The 19,891-nt window shown below is 40.7% G+C and overlaps 1 protein-coding gene across 1 annotated transcript; it reads left to right on the forward strand.

The window, feature by feature from the left end:
- The first annotated feature begins 90 nt into the window (after positions 1–90).
- LOC101170325 (uncharacterized) lies at positions 91–18,876 on the forward strand. Its single transcript, XM_078950044.1, has 7 exons — positions 91–106; positions 4,340–4,444; positions 4,700–5,427; positions 5,647–5,742; positions 13,154–13,619; positions 14,954–16,606; positions 18,230–18,876. Exons 2-7 carry the CDS (start codon positions 4,342–4,344, stop codon positions 18,538–18,540), a joined length of 3,357 nt encoding a protein of 1,118 aa, XP_078806170.1. The 5' UTR covers positions 91–106; positions 4,340–4,341; the 3' UTR covers positions 18,541–18,876.
- The last annotated feature ends 1,015 nt before the right edge of the window (positions 18,877–19,891 follow it).

A 19,891-nucleotide genomic window follows, 5' to 3' on the forward strand; every position in this document is an offset into this window, starting at 1 on the left:
GTAAATTAAATCGATACTAGTTTGAAATTGTTGTATTTTCAACATGGCGTCAGCAGCAGCGGCCAAAAACTGTCCTCTGTATATGTTTGGGCGAGCTTTCGGACAGGTGAGCCACAGAAACTCAGTTTTTTTTTCGGGCGCGCGCTCACAGACTGCTGGTGGCGGTAACGGAGCTAGCCTAATTTCAGCTTCACAACCTTCACTGTCGCGCTTTGTAATCTTAAATCTGATCAATAGCGAGTCCATCTCTGTGGCGCAGCTAGTTTGGCCGAAAGAAAGTGTCTATCTGCACGTAATTTTCTACAAACGTGCAACCAACAACTACTAAATACTGCTTAAATACACGAGGACAATGCAGCAGTGTGCATCTTGGCCACATGTATATTACCAACATGAATTTCCATCACTTTTTTTATGCTGGTCACAGACACGTTAATAATACGTAAAAATAACATCAGCATTTTTTTAAAAATGAAGTTGTATTTTATGAAAATAATGCACATTTACAAAAAAGTAAAGAAGATTTGGCGGGGGTAATATAAATGTCTGCTGTAAACGTTAACAAAAAATGTTCGAAAGTTTTTGTCGAGTCACTTAAGACAAAATGTAAAATTTTAGTTAAAAAAATAATAAAAGCACATTTTCTTTCTGGGAGGAAAACACTTTTGGAAGTATAAAATTACAACTTTACAGGCATGAATTGTTGCCTTTAGTTGTAACTTTATTCTCGTTGAACTTGAAGTGGAACTATATTTTCAAAATTTTAGGCCTACGACTTCATTTTTGTCCATTTTTTAACATTTTTTCTCATATTTGTAGGCTCCGACTTTACTCTTGTTACATTTTGAGTTTTTTTCCTCGCTATTTTAGGCTTTGACCTAATCATTGTAAAAATGTTTGACTTTTTCCCCCGATAATTTTGCGACTTTATTCTCATATACTTGTTTTTTCCATTTATCCGGCCCCTATACCCCGTCGTAAAACTGAGTTAAAAAATTAACAAGAAAGAAAAGTTTTATCTTAAGCCGGCTGATGTTATTTGCATATAAACATGCGACCAGCACAAAAGTGATTGGAATTCATGTTGATGATAAATGCAGCCAAGATGCACACTGCTGCATTGTCCACGTGTAAAATTAGGGGCCTCTAAGGCTGGATTTAGTTGTTGGCCGCACGTTTTTTAAAGTTAAAGTCATTTTCTCTGTCACGCATCTAGGTGTGTGAAATGTGTTCATCACATTTGATCCATCCACTATAGCGGGGGTCGGCAACCCGCGGCTCAGGAGCCGCATGCGGCTCTTTAGCGCTGCCTTAGTGGCTCCCTGGAGCATTTTCAAAAATGTTTGAAAATGTAAAAAGATGGGGTAGAGAAATATATATACATTTTTAATATGGTTTCTGTAGGAGAAAAAACAAGACTCAAACATTCTTAACGTTTTCCAATGCTGTAAGACTGTGTAGAAAAATATTGTAACGCCCGGGAATTACGTCACTTGCAGCGGGCAGATCAGGAGCCAAGTTGTCAAAAAAGTTGAGCTGTCAATCAACTGGCTGCGCTGGAGAACTCTTTGTATCCCGTACACCGCACGACACCGAACAGTTTCAGAGAGAAGCCCATTTACTTTGAACACACACCACATTGAACCTTGCACAGGGGTGATCAACCTCTCTCCCTTACACACTCACGGTGCAACATAAAGAACCAACATAACAGGAAGAATAAACTAAGGTGGAACAACAAAACTGCCAAATGAAAAGAAACGTGGGCAAACAGAAACGCTCATGCAGAGCCCTAATAAGATCAGGAGACAGCGTCCCACAATCCCCTGCTGCTAACAGACCTAAAATGCACAACCGCCACCACAATATTACATTTCAACATTTCTGTCAACGAAAATTTGCGTCATAGCCTGCGACATACGTTTCTACCAGCAGGGCTTTTTTTATTTTTATTTTTTTTAACTTTTAGTGGACCGCTAGGCAGGTGGCTGATGTAAATCGAACCACCGTCAGTTCCGTGCATTGCTTGATGAAGTTGAAAGGAAATATTTTGTTCTCCTGCTACACAACAAAGTCCGATGGCTGTCCAGGGGGGTATTCCAGAAAGCAGGTTATGCTAGCTCCCACGATAAATTTGAGGCTAAGGAAGTTGATAACCTCAGCTTTCGGTTCCAGAAATGGAGGTATGTTTCAGGGTAGGTCAAGTTACCATGGCAACTCATGCTCTGAACATAACCTGGTGCGGAGCAGGTTTAGTTGAAGGTTAGTTTGTTTACAGAGAGGTGAAACAGCATGGCGTGTCCATTTGAAGAGGATTTAGTGGATGAAGAAGCTCAGATAATACTTTTTCCAACATGAGAGGATGATGATGATGGATGTTGTAAAGATAAACATTTTTACTTTGATCCAACTCAATTATTTGCTTTAGTTAAGATAAATCTTTTTTTTTAGGTCACCTTAAAAATAACACGTAGTTTTCAGACAATTATTTTCCTTTCATTCAAATTAATTCAATTAAGTAGGTGTAACTTTGGTGCTGCCGTTAGATCGGCACTGCAAGGGATTCTGGGATATCATTCCCTTTGCCTGTCTGGACAGATTTGGGATTAAGTGTGGGTTTTTGACAATGTGTTTAGTTGTATAGCTATTTTACTGTGTTTTGCCGGGTTATTTTGTCCTACTATGCTTACGTCTCTGCACCATGAGTGAGAGTGAAGGAGAGGATGATGAGTTTATCTAGCACCCCTTCCACCATGCATTGTAATGAGAATGTTGGAATATTCTTTAATGAATTTTTGCACTCCGTTCATTTTTTCCCGTCCTTTTTATTGTTACAAAAATGAGCAAATCTGCCGGCTCAAACTTAGACATATGAGAGTTCAAGAAATATAAGTAATTAAGATGGAAAAAAGATTAATGGAGTAATGTGACATTTAGTTAGATTAATACGTAAATTTGAGTTGTATAAACAATTATTGAGTTTTATAGACATAAGAAGTTAGGTTGAAAACATTTAACTAAATTATTTGTTAATAATAGAAGAAATTTATTTAAGTTTATATATATATATATACGTCACAAGGAAAATGGAAACAAGATCAGAAACTTTGTCTGTTATTTTTCTCGAAGCAGAAACTCTTTTTTTTGATGATGCAGCCGTGTTACTTTTTTGATGGACTTATAATCTTTATCCGCCGTCATTAAAATCTCAGACTCCGTCTCACTTCCGTCTCAAGTGTCCCGCTTTCTTTTTTTTTTCTCCACGCGTTTCCAGGTGACTCGGCGATCCATTGAGAATGTCTTTATGTACTTGCTGTGCACGAGCATTAACCCAGGGTTACCAAGTCGAGCGTAATTACGCCAACTCATATCCGGTCTTTTGGGCCGACATACCCAGAGTAAGCAAGTTCAGGTGGATTTTAGCCAGAGTTCAGGCTTAAAGTCAGGCTAGTTTAAACATGCTTCCTGAAATACCCCCCAGGGGTGACGTTTTGCCTCACTTTGCCGTCTGTTTAGAACACGTGAAAACATTCCTGAAAAGCAAAGACCTTTGTTGAACTACCCGCAACTGGAAGATCCTGAGTGGCTCGAAAAGCTGCACTTTGGTGGAAATGACTGTGACAAACCACCTAAACGAGCTGAATGAAAGTCTCCAAATGCATGAAGCTGTTCTGTCATTCAACAGCAGGCCGACCGTCATGGGGCATGCACGTTCTATTTTTTATTTTTTTTTTCGAATCCTCAAAATAAAAATAACATCAAAAATCGGATTTCTTTATTACATTTCTTTAATTTTATCAAAGCAATGAAATATAATTCATTGATATTATAATGGAGTTAAACTTGCACAACAGAGCAGTCACATGACGCGTCATTCTCCGCAGAATGCCTTGCAGGGCAAATAAACATTTAATCGTTAATAATGCTCATTATGTATTTGTAACAACTTAGTCATTTTGAAAGTTGTTTACTTTTTTGAAGTTTGATAAAAGGGTTATTTTGTTCTAGGAAGGGTTATTTATCTTAAGTCAGTGTGCCATCCCTTTTTAAATGAGTGTTTCCCCACCTTTTTTCTCAAGGTCAGTGTGTATACGTGTGAACTTTGTCATAGTCTTTTTACACGGCAACAAATGCATGTGGCCATGTTTTATTTTGTATTCAATATTTACCCAACATTCAGTCCTGTATAAAAAGAGACTTGAGTTGTGTTCTCCTTACAGGCTCACTGGCTCTAAAACTGTTCAGCCTCAAGTTTTTTGGTGACTTCTCATGGCTGTCATCATTTCAAATGTACACTTTAGTGCTTCTTTCAAACTGTCTTCCCTCACTTCCTGCTTAGACATGCAGAGGTACTATTGGCCCAACTATGACATGCAGCTCCTCGAAGAGCTGCAGAAGCAGCAGAACAGTGCCCAGTTCTGTGACACTCTTCTGCAAACTGAGGGTGAGAACCCAAAAAGGATTTTGTTTAAATTTTTATTATTATTATTTTAACTTATAACCAATTCATTTTCTTTGAACTGTCCTCACTAAGGTATCTCGGTCCCAACTCACAGTTGCATCCTAGCAGCTCTTAGCCCCTATTTTTCCCAGAGATTGTCTTCTTCTCCATCTCCTCCATCCGGACAGAAACGCCTGTTAAAGCTCCATACAGTTACAGCTCACATCTTACTGAAGCTTGTTGGTCTTATGTATTCAGGGGAGCTGGAAGTTAAGGAAAATGAGGAGAAGAGCGAGTTGTTGGCGGCAGCCAGCCTGTTTGGATTCTCAAATCTTGTAGAAGGTTGTAAAGATGGAGTTAACTGGCAGAGCACTCCAAGCTACAAAGAGACATACAGAAGCCTGAAAATGCAGGATGTACAAGTTCAAGTGGAAATGGCTGTAAATAAACGTAATGCTCCAGAGAAAAAGAGCTGTGCCTCTGTTGGTACCCAAACAGTTGTGCTCCTCGACAAGAAAACGGCTCAGGTCCCATTTGTTGTGAGTTTTTCTTCACTGTCGCAGTGTGAAAATGCGCCGGTGGATAATCTAATGATCCTCAATCCGCCTCCAATCAACACAAGTGATGGAGAATCTGAAGTAGGGCAGTCCACAAACCACAAACAGTTCTCTGCTTTGTCGTGTGAAACAGACACATTTTCAGTTTCACTCGCTGGTGGTTCTGGCCTCCAGAGCTCACAGGAACAAGGCTGTTCCCAACAGTTACCCGAGTATGAGGACAACATCCAGGTGGAAAGAAGAGAAGAAGGGGCAAACTGCAAGGTGATGGAGTATGGAGCAGTTTCACCACACCAAGAACAAGGTCAAGGCAAAGGTCAAATGTTAGAGGGAAAAAACAAAGAGAGGACGCATTCAATTTGCAGGGCTGGGATCAAGAATTTGGCCAAGATGAAGCAGATGATGGGCACCACAGAGATTTCTATCAAGGTGAGAAATCTGGGGTCAAATCTGAGTATTTTTCCCATGAAATTCTGAACGCAACCTGCAAGCTGAAACTTCCCCAAAATGATCAGGGGGAGGAAAAAAGTAATCTAGTTTTCATTCATAGAGGAATTCCTTTTGACAAATGTTGTTGAAGTTGTACCCTCGCGAGAGATATATATATATATAATTTATTTATTTTATTTTATTTCTTTACTTCCGCAGGTGAAGCTAAGAAGGACCGCCACAGGAGAAGTTTGGGAGGTGGCGAGCATTCAAGACAAAGATGAGACATTGTCACTTGTTTCTTCAGTGAGACAGGTAGATAAAAAAATGATTATAATTTATTTATTTATTTTTATTTTATTTATTTTTAAATCGTCAATGCTTGTTTTTATATTTTGTTGTGTTTTAATGTAAAGCACTTTGTTATATTTTTATATGAAAAGTGCTTTATAAATAAAGTTTGATTTGATTTGATAATTTAGTGTAGGCTTAAATTAAAAAAATAAAACATAGTCAAGGATTTACGAAACTGAATTCCCGAACCATATTCCAAGACAAAAACAAGGTTAGTGAAAAAAGGAATTTGAAAAAAGGCTCATTTAACCCGTTAACACCGGAGATGTCACAGGCGACACCCAAATAATACACAAACGCTTTTCGACTCTTCGTTTATCTGATCAACATGAATCAGTTGATTCTGATGCGGAGAAAAACAGCTTTTCATATCGACTTTTTGCTGTCATGGGACACCTTACGTTAGCCGCTGTTCACCGCGACAGAATCAGTTGATTTTGGTTTATTGCGTGCTACAGTGTCCCTACTGGGAAATTCAGCGCAAGGCTGGTCGGCTCCTGCTAGAATAATGTTAATTACTCTGTTGAAGAGTAACAGTAGTCAAAAGATACTATTGCAATCACCTATAACAGTTTCACTAGCTCCGTTTCTTTTACACGTATGGGCAAAACTTAATCAAAATTCTAGAAATGTTGAAAAAAACACAATTACACTGTTTCCATTGAATCAAGATTATGTGAAAAAACACAAACCAACTCATGCGATAAGTCATTCAAAAACACGGTGACGGATGTGAAGAAAAGGAAACGTCTGCGTCTTTTTCAGGTCATGGAGCGGTAAGCTCCCTACATGTGGGAGCGGCTATGGATGAAGCGATTTTGAGAAATCGTGGTTGGTGATTTCTCAGAGGAGCTGTGGCTTTAATAATTCCACATGACACGCTCAACGTTTGATGAGCTGTGTGAGGCTGTGGGACCTCTAGTGGCTCCTGCCGGGCAGTGCCCAAGGCAGCCAGTTCAATCATCAATCAATCTTCAAACTTTTCATATAGAAAGTAATGCAAAGTGCTGTCCACAAAAAAATAGATAACATAAAAGAAGAACGATAATTTAAAAAAAAGCAATAATAATAATAATAACCCCCCCTCCCCGAGCTGCACACAACCTTAAACCCCCTCTCACACCTCCCAATCGATGCAGATAAACATAGGGAAACAGGGTGGGCACAGAAATAGTTTTGCTGATGGAAAAGCACAAATACATGTGTTAAAAAAAGTGTCCAGTGCTTCCTCAGGTAAAATCAAACCATCATTTTCCATAAAAATACTTTTTAGTTCATTGATGATGGTAGATCGGACAGAATTGAACTCGCCCCTGAAGTGGTCAACGGGGTCCTCACACAATGAGACGGTGGCTGGCATTGTATTTTTGTTAAAGTCAGAGTTAAACAAAAATTGGATTTTTTTTTTATTATATTCAAAAATTATATTTGATAATATTTGTATGAGTTCCTGGTCTGTTTTACTGTTTCATTATTTAGCTTTAGTCTGTTTTGGTTTTGTTGATAGTTTATTACAAGCTTGTGTTTTTCCAATGTCTGTCAGCGGATCTACATTGTCTCTTCAATTGTTTAATATCCTCAGTTCTCCAAGGGGGTGTGGGTTTGATACTTATATTGTTAGATTTTAGTGGAGCACTTGAATCGAGACTGGATTTTCCTGTTTAGTCTGACTGCCTGTCAATCTGGAGGTTAAAATCACCAGTTATTAAAATCACCAGTTATAAAAATCGCAATCAAGCAGGTATCAATTGAGGCCAAGAACTCAGAAAACTCCTCAATAAAAACAGATCAAAGTTTTGGTGGTCTATATACTGTGATGCATAAAATTGGAGGGCAGTTAAAACAAAAACATGGTGTTCAAAGCTGGGGTACTGATCTAAGGAAATTTGCTTTACTGCAAAGAAGTTGGGCACTATAGATGCAGTAGCACCACCCTTTTTGCCCTCCCTAAATCTAAAATTCGGTGGTGTGTGTGTGTGGAGGGGCTCTGTGAGAACAGTAAATGCATCCGTGCTTAGCAATGTTTCCATTAAAAGAGACCATCGCTGTTCTAATCTGAAATAAAATCATTCATGATAAAGGTTTTGTTGGACAAAGACTGAATGTTAAAAAGTGCCATGTTAAAATAGGTAGGTGGATTGTTGGTTGTAGAAACAGCTTCCCAAAGCTTTGGTGTATCCTTTAGTTAGTGAAGTAACTCAACTTTGTAAAAAGATGTATTGTTTCAGAACGGGTTAAAATTGACAATTAAAAAAAAAAAAACTTGTTCAGACTGGAACCAGTTCCTCAGACTCTGCAGCCTGCTGAAGCGGCCTTGGCAGCGGGCGAGGGAGGGGCCCAGAAATAAAAACAGTCAATGGACATGACTTTTAAAAAAGAAAAAGTCCAAATGCCTTTTTGGTCGTTTTAGACTGTGTATAAATTGTATCATCATCATCATTAATCCCAAGTTTAATAGTCAGTCACTCAGACAAATGCTAGACAGAGGAACAGCAGCACATACAAAAAAAAAATTCAACCAACTTCTGGGTAAAGCTACTGGAATTATTACTGACCTCATAGAAGACATATAATGTTTGAAAAGCTGAACTGGAAATGAAGGAAGCTCTCCTGTCCAAGTTTATGGGTGTCTTCTTCTCCAAGTCTAAGCGGCTAACCTCTCTTAGCGCCGCGCTCCAGGACACAGCTCCATGGGACCCTTCCATCAGCCCACGGCCTTCTTGATTTTCAACTCCAAAACAAAGATCGGTAGAAGAAAAAGTGGATGTCCGGATGCCCAGAAGAAGTTTTGATGAGGCCCAAAAGCCTCCTGTCCTGGGTCTAACTACTTTGTAAGTCTGGCTGCTGATTCTCGCACTCCTTCCACAGCGATCATGGCGGCACACTCCTCTGGACCTGGGCCATTGTCGATTTCCCCGCTCTTTGGAGAGACGCCATGGAAATCCCTGTAGAACACAAAAGGACAGCTGCAGGCAGCAACCTGGCTCGTGGTCCGAGGCTCACCGCTAAAGCCTCTTTAAGATCAGACTAGTGTCGCCGGCTGGCGCTCCCTTCATCCTCCCGGTCAGCAACATCTTCCTCCTGCCATCGAAGTCTGAAAGAAGCTGTCCGTTTCCACTCCAGTGGTGCTCGTGCCTCGCCACCATCAGAGATGCCCACAGGCTGCAAGACAATGCTGCTGCCCCACCTGTCAGCACAGCACCCACACCTGCGTCTCCTCCTCCCGTTTGCCCAGACAATGGCAATAATCAAGGACTCCATAATAAGGAAGGTCTGCTTTTTTTAACATGGCCACTCACTGTTTTTCCGGAGCCACCCTTCTGGATATCCTGGAGAAACTTCTAGACCTGCTTTGCTCTTTTTCTTCTTTACTACCAAGAACTGCATTGCCATCTGGTTGTTGGTCACGCAACCTTTTTAATTCGAAAACTGTTTCCATTCCAGTTTTGCGAAATATGTCAATTTCGATACGCCTCAAAAACCACCTCCAAATGCAAAAACTTTTTTTGATAAATGTGAGTTTTTATTTTATTTACCATATTTTCACAAATATAAGGCGCACTTGGAAGTCGTAAATTTTCTCCAAAATGTACGGTGCGCCCTATGGTGCGATATACCTTATGTGTTGTTCCGTGACTTCAGTAAAGAGGATGTAGGAGAGGATAGCATGAGAACGGTAAAACGATAAGGAAAGAAGTGTGGACATGAAAGAAGACCCCCCCCCCCCCCCCCCCCAAATAGTACAAAGTGCAGGTATGCTCATTATGCAGAACAACATCATTTTGGAAACCCTGAAAATGCAAAGAGACACAATTATGAAGCACAGTTTAAAATGCAAGCTATATCAGCTACGCGGAGGAAAATGTGAATCAAGCAGCATCGAGAGAATTCAAGATTAGATGACGGATGGCGAACACAGTTTTACTGAGACTGGAAGGCAGAGTTACACCACAGTTTGTGAATGGATTGTAGATGCTTGGGCTAATGCGTCTGCTTTCACTGTTCTTCAAGCTTTTGCAAAAGCCGGCATCATCATTCATTAGGGGCCACATGGCAACCAGACGGACACTGACAATGACGAAAGGGAACCTGGGGTGTTTGATAGAAATTTAGCCCAGCTGTTTATCTCAGATACAGAAGATGAGGATTTTGATGGATTCTTGGATGCTGATTGATAGTGAAAAAATAAATACAAACCAACTCAGTTTTGCCCCCGCTGCCTTTTTCAAACACACACTAGCATGCATGTTCTACTGGTATATATTAACGTGCCCTCGCCTTGAAACCTGGTGCACCTTTTCTATGTCGTAACCCTTGTGCTATCCTAGGCATTTTAACATTGGGAGTTGGGTCATCTAGACCCACTAGACAGTGCGCTGAACCTTTTTTCTTCAATGATTTGTGAACCTCACTGGTGTCCATGGATTACATGAAATCTTTCCACCTTTATCCACCTTTGTCATGGTAGGTAGAACACGTCAATGTAAGGGTGGGGTCATCTAAGATAGTACAAGGGTTAAATACAGAAAAAGCACCCATAACTGATGCTGTGCCCTATAATCCAGGGCGCCCTATGTTTGTGAAAATACGGTATCTTGTTTCCATTAGGCAAATGTACAGTGATCCCTTGCTATATCACGGTTTACTTTTCACGGTTTCGCTACTTCACGGATTTGGATTGTGCATTGTGTTCTGCATTCTGATTGGCTAAAAAGTCACTCAGCGAGTAGCTCAAGAATGGGACCCTTTGATGAGCCGTTCATTACAGTTCTCCAACATAATCGATGGTGGCATGTCGGTGTATAAGGATCTTTAGCAAAGAAGAAAAAAGAGCGACAACAACTGCCTATCACTATGTTCCTCTCCCGAACAAACACACCTGCAGCTGCACCGCGGGCTTCAGAAGGAAAAAACGCTGCACAGGATGCAGCGGCTCAGTATGAAGAGCAGTGAAAAAGAAGACCGGTGTCACTATCTGTCCCACTGTACTTTTTTATTTTTTTCATAATCATTTTAAATTTTCCTCCGTTTAATCCACTCGGGTCGCGGTGGGCGGGGCTAATCTCCGCAATTTAAAGCCTTCTGTTCTTATCGATGATTGAAATTATTATTTGACAGCACACTACAGAAGTTATTTGTTGAAAAAACGTTTCTAAAGTACTTTTATTTGTTAAAAAAACAATTGATTTAGCCTGTTAAATGGTTTGTTCTTTCTTTTCAATGTATAATAGTGAATTTCATTGTATAATAATTGTAAAAAAATAAAGGTTTCTACTTCACGGGTTTCGCTTATCACGGGTTCTATTTGAAACGTAACCCCCGCGATAATCAAGGGATCACTGTATTATCGCAAACCCAATTTGCGGAATTTCATAGTCAATGTCTATGAATCTTCCCAACGCTAAAAAATACCTATTGAAAACTTTCCACAAACCATTATTACAGTTCTTTCTAATGTTATGCATTTGACTGCAGCATGCACATTGATTTTTTATTCACACCAGCCTCTGTTGTTTTACTTTTTTTTTTTTTTTAATGGACCTGAGATAGTTTCTTTCATTTGTCTTGGCCTCGAGCATGAGTGAACCCAATCTCATGTGGACCAAACCCGCAAACAGTCTTGTCTAAACAGGTAGTCTAGCTCTGCTTTCATACCGACTTGGTATGGTTTGGTTCACTTACTGTGTAAATACAAACTGGCCCAGATCCAGCCAATTTCCAAAAGTCCTAATTTTTTGTGAAATTAGCTGTAAAAAAGCTCATTAAGAGGAGAAACATGCTTAAAGCCTTGAACCATGGACAAAGCTGGAGGAACGAGTGTGTGTGTGTATATATATATATATATATATATATATATATATATATATATACACACACGAGTATATCCAGCCTTTTTCATTTTTTGAAGGCTGCATACACAATATGGCTGCTAGAGAAAATACTCAAATGTGTTTCAAGTTTTAGCAAAAAGATGGAGCAGGGTTTACAATTGTCTTCTTCTAAATGATGCAGCCAGTAGAAAAAAAATGTTCCAAACCTACAAAAAATACACGAAGCAAGTGAAAGTTCTGGTAAAAACAAAACACTAGTAATAATTGAAAGTGTCATCTTCTGTCGGGTTTTACAACATTGCAGAAATGTTATCAAAAGTCACTTCTAATCTGTGAACCTTTTTATGAACACATTCCTTTCTTCAAAGTACTGACTTTTCATCAAAGCCCTAATGTTTATTTCTGGTCAGGGCCATTTATTTATAACTTAAATACATTTCTTACAGATCGGTGTGTTGTAGTTGTGAGTCTTAGTCATTTCAAAGAGTTACAGTGACATGGAACAACAAGTAAGTGTGTTTGTGTTGACTGAGGTCAGTGTGAGCAAATGCTAGAAATGACCAGCGCACCTGAATGCAGCAATAATAAGCTCTCAATGGAAGCACATAAGTGTGGAAATTCCACGCAGCCCTCGAATGCACCTTGTGCTGCTTCGCATGTGACTGTACTGCACAATAAGTCAGAATTATATTTTTTGTACCGACTCTGTGAAGGATGTTTGTGGGGAAGATGACACTTAAGTCCCCCTCAGTGATGAACGATGCCCCACATACCTAAGTGGCTAGTGAAATAGTTTTTGCCAGACTGATCTTTTACCTGCATTTGGTGGGTGTTCATTTAGAGCCCTGAATATATCAAGTTTGAGATGATTAGTAATGAATAAATTAGAAAATAAAAAGTGAATGAAGATATAGAAAATGCACATACTTTCAGTGCTCACTTTATAAGGCACAGCTGTCCAGCTGCTCAGTAAATCCATTTTCTATTCAGCCAATCACATGGTGGCAACGTGATGCATTTAGGATGTAGATATGATCAAGACAATCTGCTGCAGGGATTTTCATGCACAATAATCTAATCTTTAACAATTAAATTCAGGATAACTTATTTTTGTGGTATTTGTGAGGAACACTGAAAAAACACTGAAACCAATGAAAGCATCTATTTAAAAATGACTTTGAAAGGTTTTCAGGCTGCTCAAAAAGAGGGAAATTAAAACTGCTTTACTTTAAATGTAAATAAACTGCTTTGTATAAATACTGGTTACATTATTTACATCTAAAGAAAGAAAAGGCAATGTTCCTTTAAGAAAAATAAAAAAGTTTTAGCAACTTTACTAATTTGGATATTTCCAAATGTTTCCCAACCTTTGAAAAGTAAAACAATTTTAAGAATTGTTTTACTTTTGCATGACTTAGTAATTCATTTTCTGTCATGCAAACATTAGCAAACAAAAAAAGGAGCATAAACATCAGAGATGTCTCTCTTGGTTTGGAGTTAGCCTGTCCTTTTTGCTTTAACTGCTGCTCATTTCTCTGTAGGGATGCTCCACACAGAAAACCCAAGCTAACAACTGCAACAATACTTCCTCTTCTACAAACCTGGTCCAGAAACCAGAGGCTGGGAACCCTCAACCTCCCATTGCTTCTTCCCCTGTTACCAGTCCCGAGTCCTATCTTCTCTCTGTTGGCGGTGTCGATATGAGCCACAGCAGCGAGTTGGATTCAGAGCGGGAGTTGGACCCCCCCCAACCCCAGACGTCTGTGGAGGAAACGGATGAGCAGATAGAGATGCTGCTGGAGGATATCATGAAGGGCCTGAATATTCTGCCCAACCTGGATGGTGACTGTAAGACGCTGCAGGCAGGCCATGACTGGGAACCTGCTTTTAACCAAACTGCAGGGAACGATCTGAGACGGAGCCCCATTTATGCAGCCAGCAGCACAGCAGAGCCAGTTTTCTACCAGGATGTAGAGCCAGCGAGAGGCCGTCCATCAGCACACACAGGTTTGATCTAAACTCCATTAACTAAATCGCTGGTTTCTCTGACTTCAATATTTACTCGTTATTGAAGTCAACTTCAATTTTTTTTTTTACTTTGACAAATATTAAAGTTATTACATAAGATCTTTTTCAAGGAGGGTTGCAGATGGAACAGATATCAAATTTACACTCATAGATGAATACAATTATGTATAATTTAAAATTGTAAGATTTTACAATTTACCTACATTTTATTCCTTATACAACTAACCAGGATTAATAAAAGTTTATTCCTGCATTATTTGTGTTACAGTGGGACAAAAAAAGTATTTAGTCAGTTACCAATTGTACAAGTTCTCCTACTTAAAAAGATGAGAGAGGCCTGTAATCTTCATCATAGGTATACCTCAACTATGAGAGACAAAATGAAAAGAAAAAGTCCAGAAAATCACATTGTCTTATTTTTAAAGGTAGGTACTGGCTGTCTGCGGGCAAAAAATAGGCACACATGTACAACACGAATTCAGATGGTGGGTACAGAAAGTATTCAGACCCCTTTACATTTTTCACTTTTTGTATAGTTGGACTCATTTGCCAAATTCAGGAAAGTTCATTTTATTTCTCAATAACGTTCAACGAGTTTTGACAGAAATAAGTGTAAAAATGTCTTCAAATTTATAGTTAAAGAAAAACTGAAAAGTCCTATGGTCCTAAGTATTCAGAATGTTTTTTGCTCAGTTTTGGTTAGAAGCTCCCTTTTAAACTAGTACAGCCATGCGTCTTCTTGAGAATGATGCAACAAGTTTCTCATACCTGGGTCTGGGAATCCTCTGCCACTCTTCCTTGCAGATTCTCTCCGGCTCCATCAGGTTGGATGGTAAATGTTTGTGCATCATTTTCCAGTTTCTCCAGAGATGCTCAACTGGGTTTATTCAGGCCTTTGGCTGAACGGTCACAGAGTAGTTCTAAAGTCATTCCTGGGTTATTTTAGTGGTGTGCTTTAGGACATTGCCTTGTTGGAAGGTAAAACTTTGACCCAGTCTGAGGTCCTGTCCTCGCTGTCAGAAGTTTTCTACTGTACTTGGTTACATTAATCTTCCCTTCAAATGCAATCAGTCGTCCTGTGTCTGCTGCTAAAAGGCACCCCCAAAGCATGATGCTGCCACCACCATGTTTCACTGTTGGGGTTGTATTGGGCAGGTGTACTAAATGAAACTTTAGTCCATGATCAAAAGTAGGCGGTGACTGGTTCACTTATAAGCGGCGAATTTCGGCCGGATGCCGGCTACCTTTGAGGTAACTCTTCCGTGTCTGTTATTTTAACTGAAATTATAATTGTCTTTCCTCTCGTCATGCAGATCTCTACTGTCATGCACAGAGCCCATCGGGGTTCTCGAACCCTTTAGCTGGACACCCAAGTGTGGCAACACAACAAGACTCTCAGATCAACTTCCCTGTGAGATCAGAGGGATTGGGACAGACTGATCCACTTGGATGTCCAGGAATGCTTGTTTCCAAATATCAGTGTCCTGAAACCTCCACACCTGCATCAGCCTTACCTTTAGCATGTACTTCTGGACAAAAACTGCATCACCAGCAGCAGTGCTCCGAAAAAGACCAGACCGTTTTTGGCCTTTTACCTCTGCAAGAAGCTGATGGCCACTCTGGTCATCCTTTTTTATTACCCTGGATGGATGACATGAGGCTTCCTCAATGCCTTTCTCCATTGGAGTTGTTCACTTCTAAAGAAAAAGATCAAAACCTCCCAAGTGACCCAAGAAACCGTGAAAAACAAGCTCAGAGTCAACTTCGTCAGCCTCCCTGGCTTGCTGAAACTCCTCAGTCTCTGCAGTTTCCTTTCAGCGCCATCAAAGAAAACAGCAAAGTTTCTCTACTGTGTAAAAACACAAATTGTAGCTCAGCGTGTTGTCAGTGGTATTTGGAGGCAAACCAAAAAATCATAGGTGCCAGGAAACAATCAAGTTCTGTCAAGAGTTCGGACCCTGAGAAGGTGGACGGCTTAAAACGCAAATGTGACACTAAAGGGCACGATGTCATCCGTAAAAAAAGGAGGAGGAGGAGGCAAATAGAGCTCCTACAGGATTTTAGCAAAGTTTTTTTGGCACCTAAAAATGTTACTAATGGAAAAAATACTGGAACATGTATTGAAAAGGAACCAACCAGAGGACCTAACATTAAGAGTGCCGAGGAGACCTGGATCAGGGCCAGGGGCTTTGTTAAGAGATATCTACAGAGGACCTGTAACACTGTCCCAGAAATGAGCCACAAAAGTGCTGGGGACTACAGAGATATGAACAAACTTGGAACCGCACTACCAAAGAGGAAATGTGGAAGACTGCGTAAAATAACGGTTGAGCAAAAGCCTTCAACCCAAATCTCTGCCAACAGTAAAGACGAGAGCCACGAGGAAGCCAGAGAGTATCTAGATACCAGGGCTTTAGCCCCTGAAGGCCACGCTCAACGACAGAGATGCCGCAAAAAAAAGAACAAGAGTGAGGAAGATGTGGAAGAAGATCCTCCAAAAAAGAAAACTCCTCGGTGCTCTAACATAACAAACCCAAGAAACCCAGGAACATCCAAGCCACCATGGATGGCCTCTCTCACTGAGGTTCAAAAGCCAATTCAACGGCGACACCCAAAACGAAAGAATGTCAAAGACAGTCAGGAAGAAACTCAACTTTCAAAGAACTCAAAGGGAGGAAAGGAAGGGGGAACTGGGTTCACCTCTATCATGAAGACAATCATTGACTCTACACAGACTTCAAACGCTGAACACCAAGAAGCCATCAGTGTTGATGAAAACAACAATCAGCCATTTAACACAAGTCCAGCTCACAGCAATAAAACAGATCAAGACGACAACACAACATCTTCAATTGAGATGTTACACTTGTCCGGTGAGAAAGGCCACCCTGTCAGTTCTAAGGATTCCTTGGAGGAAGAGTTGGGGGAGGTGTCACCCAACAGAGAGCAGAAGAATTCTGATGAAGGTACGGTAAATGTACGGAATGACAAAACAAATTTCTGAGTATTTCTTTATTCAAATTGTTGTGAATCAGAAACAGATCGATTTTTTTTGTGAAAAAGCTTGTAGTTGCGTAAAATTGACAATGGGCTGGCCACAAGCTCCCTGCTAACCTCCAATCAGATGCATTGCTTGCAGACAAATAGATCCATGTACGTCTTTGTTTTCCTCGTCTGAGCTGGCATCTGCATCAGAACTGTACGGCTGGACAGCCGTTATACTGCTCACCATTGTTGTTGCACCGGTTGAGAGCTATCTGGAGGGAATCTTAACAAAGGCATGATGGGAGATTAAGACTCCCTTTAGATCAAAACACGATCGAAGTGGGACTTCAAAGTGGAACTGTATAGAAAGAAAGCGGGGTAGACATAAGGAGTGGATATTAAATAAAACCTGCAAAAATGGTGTTCATCCACCTGCTGTTGAAGCAGAACGAGAGCTTCTGATACAACTGAGTGTGGGAACCTGATGGTTCAAGTCCCACTCGGAACATCCTTTGATCTATTGAAAAATCATTATGCAGTTTAAAGGCCCGTACACATCGGGACGAATTTCGCGCGTGATTTTCGCCGACGTTTTAATGCCTCGTGACTAAACAAAGGGCACCAATGAGAGTGTGCACACCGACATGAAAAAAAACGCCACGCGTCAAAGCGTCAAAAAAAAAAAAACGCCTCGGGTTCGTTTTTTTTTTTTTTTGACGCGTCGCGTCGAAATCTATTCGACCAATGAGAATGGCGCTTTTGCACACGTGTCTGGAGTTTCTGAAGTTACAGTAAAACACAACTTGGGGGCGCTCAAACACAAAACTGCCTTGCTGAGCACACATACCAGCGAAGAAGATAGACGCCAAGTAGCGTCTACACAGCCGCGAAGAAATAATGACGGACATTCTAAAATATCCCCGAACCAAGCACCAGTTGGAGCTACTGGTGCTTGAAATATTCATGTTTTCTTTGTATGATTCTGACAAGCGCGTAAATACTTGCTCTCTTCTTCTGAGTGAAAAGCGACTTTAAGAAGCGTAAAGTTGCGCAGCGCCACCTTGTGTACAGGAGTATTTCTGTTTTACATTAAGCGTCATCTAATGTCTGGGAATGAAATTGCATGTTCACTCGGCTCATCATCAGCGAAAATCGCCAGGGTGTGAACACAAAAAAACGTGTTGAAAAACGCTGGCGAATAACGCCTGGCGAATATTTGTCCCGGTGTGTACGGGCCTTAAGCCAAAATCAAAAAGCCTGTGTTGTGTTTTAGGAGTGCCAGTAGTGTTCATTAGAAAATCATTGGTGCTGCAATTCTCTCTTTTTTTTAGCAGTTATCAGTGAGTTAATCAATATGCCGAAGTATTTATGTCGGTGATGGAAAAAGTTTGGGATAAGATGATACAACTCATTCTGGTCAAATGTTGGGATTTTCTTAGCGTGGGGTGAAAACCCCAAAATGCTTGTCCTCTCAGTGATGAGCTTGGCTGGTCTGCTGAACCTGAGAGGTGGATGCTGGGATGTTGTCATTATTTTATTAATGTGTCTCTAAATATTTTTCCTATCTGGTAGTTCTGTGTTTTTTTAAATTAACATCTTTACAGGAGGGGTCTGTTGTGGTGGAGATTTCAAAGGAGACCAGCCGGTCTCCACTGATGGACGTGCGTCTTACTGCTCGTCTCTCCAGTCCAACGTGTCCGTGGACCACAACTCTCAGCCTCAAACCCCCCAGAGAACTGTGCTGCTGGTTGATCAAAGAGAGGAGGACGACGAGGAGGAGGAAGATATCGATGTTGTGCTATATTCTCCAGACAACGGGGCTCCTCGTGGAGCTGTACTCAATAGCATGGTCGTAACCGTAGATGAAGAAGAGGAAGATGTGAATGAGATTGATGTGACTGGAGATGAGGCCTAGGAGCATTCTCAGATCTGTGTGCCATGTGTCGTTGATTTCTTTTTAGGTTGGGTTTTCTGCAAGCTCTTTCGAAGCAAAACATGTCACCTCGTTCTGTTCCAAACACACCGTTCAAACTGACGTGTCAGTTTCTGTAGTTTACTAAAGGAAGCCTGTTCTGACTGTTGTTTTTCTTTTTTTATCTATAGGTTTGACATTTCACTAAAATTTTCAGTTGTTTTCGGTTGAGCTGCTGGAAGTAAATGTGCATTGTGGAGTCCGCTCTTTGTTTTGATGCTGAATTTAAAAAAAACATGGCATATTTTATGTACAGTTTATTAAAAAAAGAAAAAGTCAGTTTTCATGGTTGTGCTTTTTTTTCTAGCACAGAAGTTGTGGAGGTTGGTCCTGGTTTGAATTCTGGCTGGTTTCTTTCTGAGTGGAGATTGTGTGTCCTCTTGGTTCATGCGTGGGTCTTCTCTGGTCTTCTCTGACTTCCTCTCACAGTCCAAAAGCTTCAGGATTGCTTTCTTGGATTGTCCTTTGAGTGCGAGTGTATGTTTGTCTGTGTGGTTGTGTTCTTCAGTGGACTGGTGTGCTGTCCCGGGTGTTCCCTGCCTTTGCCCTTTGTTAATGCTGCAGTCACATGCACCCGTGCGGGGGCTCACCCGATGGGGTGCTGCAAGTGTTAGGGTTGTCGGTGCCCATGGGGGGGCAGAGAGAGGAGCAGCCACATCTTACAGGGAGCTCAGGTTTGTCTTGCAATTCACTTGAGGCTCCTACAGGCACCTAAAGGGATGTTATGATTATGAAAATGGAAGGTACCATTGTTGTGTGTGGGGAAATGGTAAGTTATTTGTAAGAATAATGCAAGTAAAGTGCAGTTATGGTCTCATGCTGTGCCTTAATGTCGCTCTCTAGTCTGAGGTGCACGCACCGGCTCCTTACTGACTGCACAGAAGTGCTGCACACACGGGAGATGTACGAAAAGCATCAGTTCTTCGTAGGACGTCAACACAAACTAAGCTGTATCATTTCCTCATTTCTAACAGGCTTCATGCCTGGAGCACATTTATCACCTGAACAGCACTAGCAGGCCCCATGCACACGGTTCAGGGGCTTGAAAAAATGACATCCTCTCCACCTGTACTTTTGTTTGAACATTTGCTAATAGCATCAGGAAATGTATCAAGTAGAATTTGGAATTTAGCTTATTTTCATAATCAGCAAAACTAAACAGGATGTTGTCCATGTAAAAATGAAAAGGGAATTAATTTGAATCCTAAAAGTTGACTTTGCTCCTAAGTCCAGTTCTCATGTCCGGTCAAAGCTCTGTAGTACAGATATGATCCACAGGGGGGCGCGCTGATTT

The sequence above is a fragment of the Oryzias latipes genome, chromosome 1 (genome assembly GCF_053564925.1).
Source record: "Oryzias latipes strain Hd-rR chromosome 1, Olatipes_Hd-rR_3.1".
Taxonomy (NCBI): Eukaryota; Metazoa; Chordata; class Actinopteri; order Beloniformes; family Adrianichthyidae; genus Oryzias; species Oryzias latipes.

What these genes read in the sequence shown, in the direction of transcription:
- LOC101170325 (XM_078950044.1), top strand. Translation starts at nt 4,342, where the DNA reads ATGCAGAGGTACTATTGGCCCAACTATGACATGCAGCTCCTCGAAGAG. An exon ending in CCACAGAGATTTCTATCAAG is followed by an intron (nt 5,428 to 5,646) that starts GTGAGAAATCTG and finishes TTACTTCCGCAG; the next exon opens with GTGAAGCTAAGAAGGACCGC. An exon ending in TTGTTTCTTCAGTGAGACAG is followed by an intron (nt 5,743 to 13,153) that starts GTAGATAAAAAA and finishes ATTTCTCTGTAG; the next exon opens with GGATGCTCCACACAGAAAAC.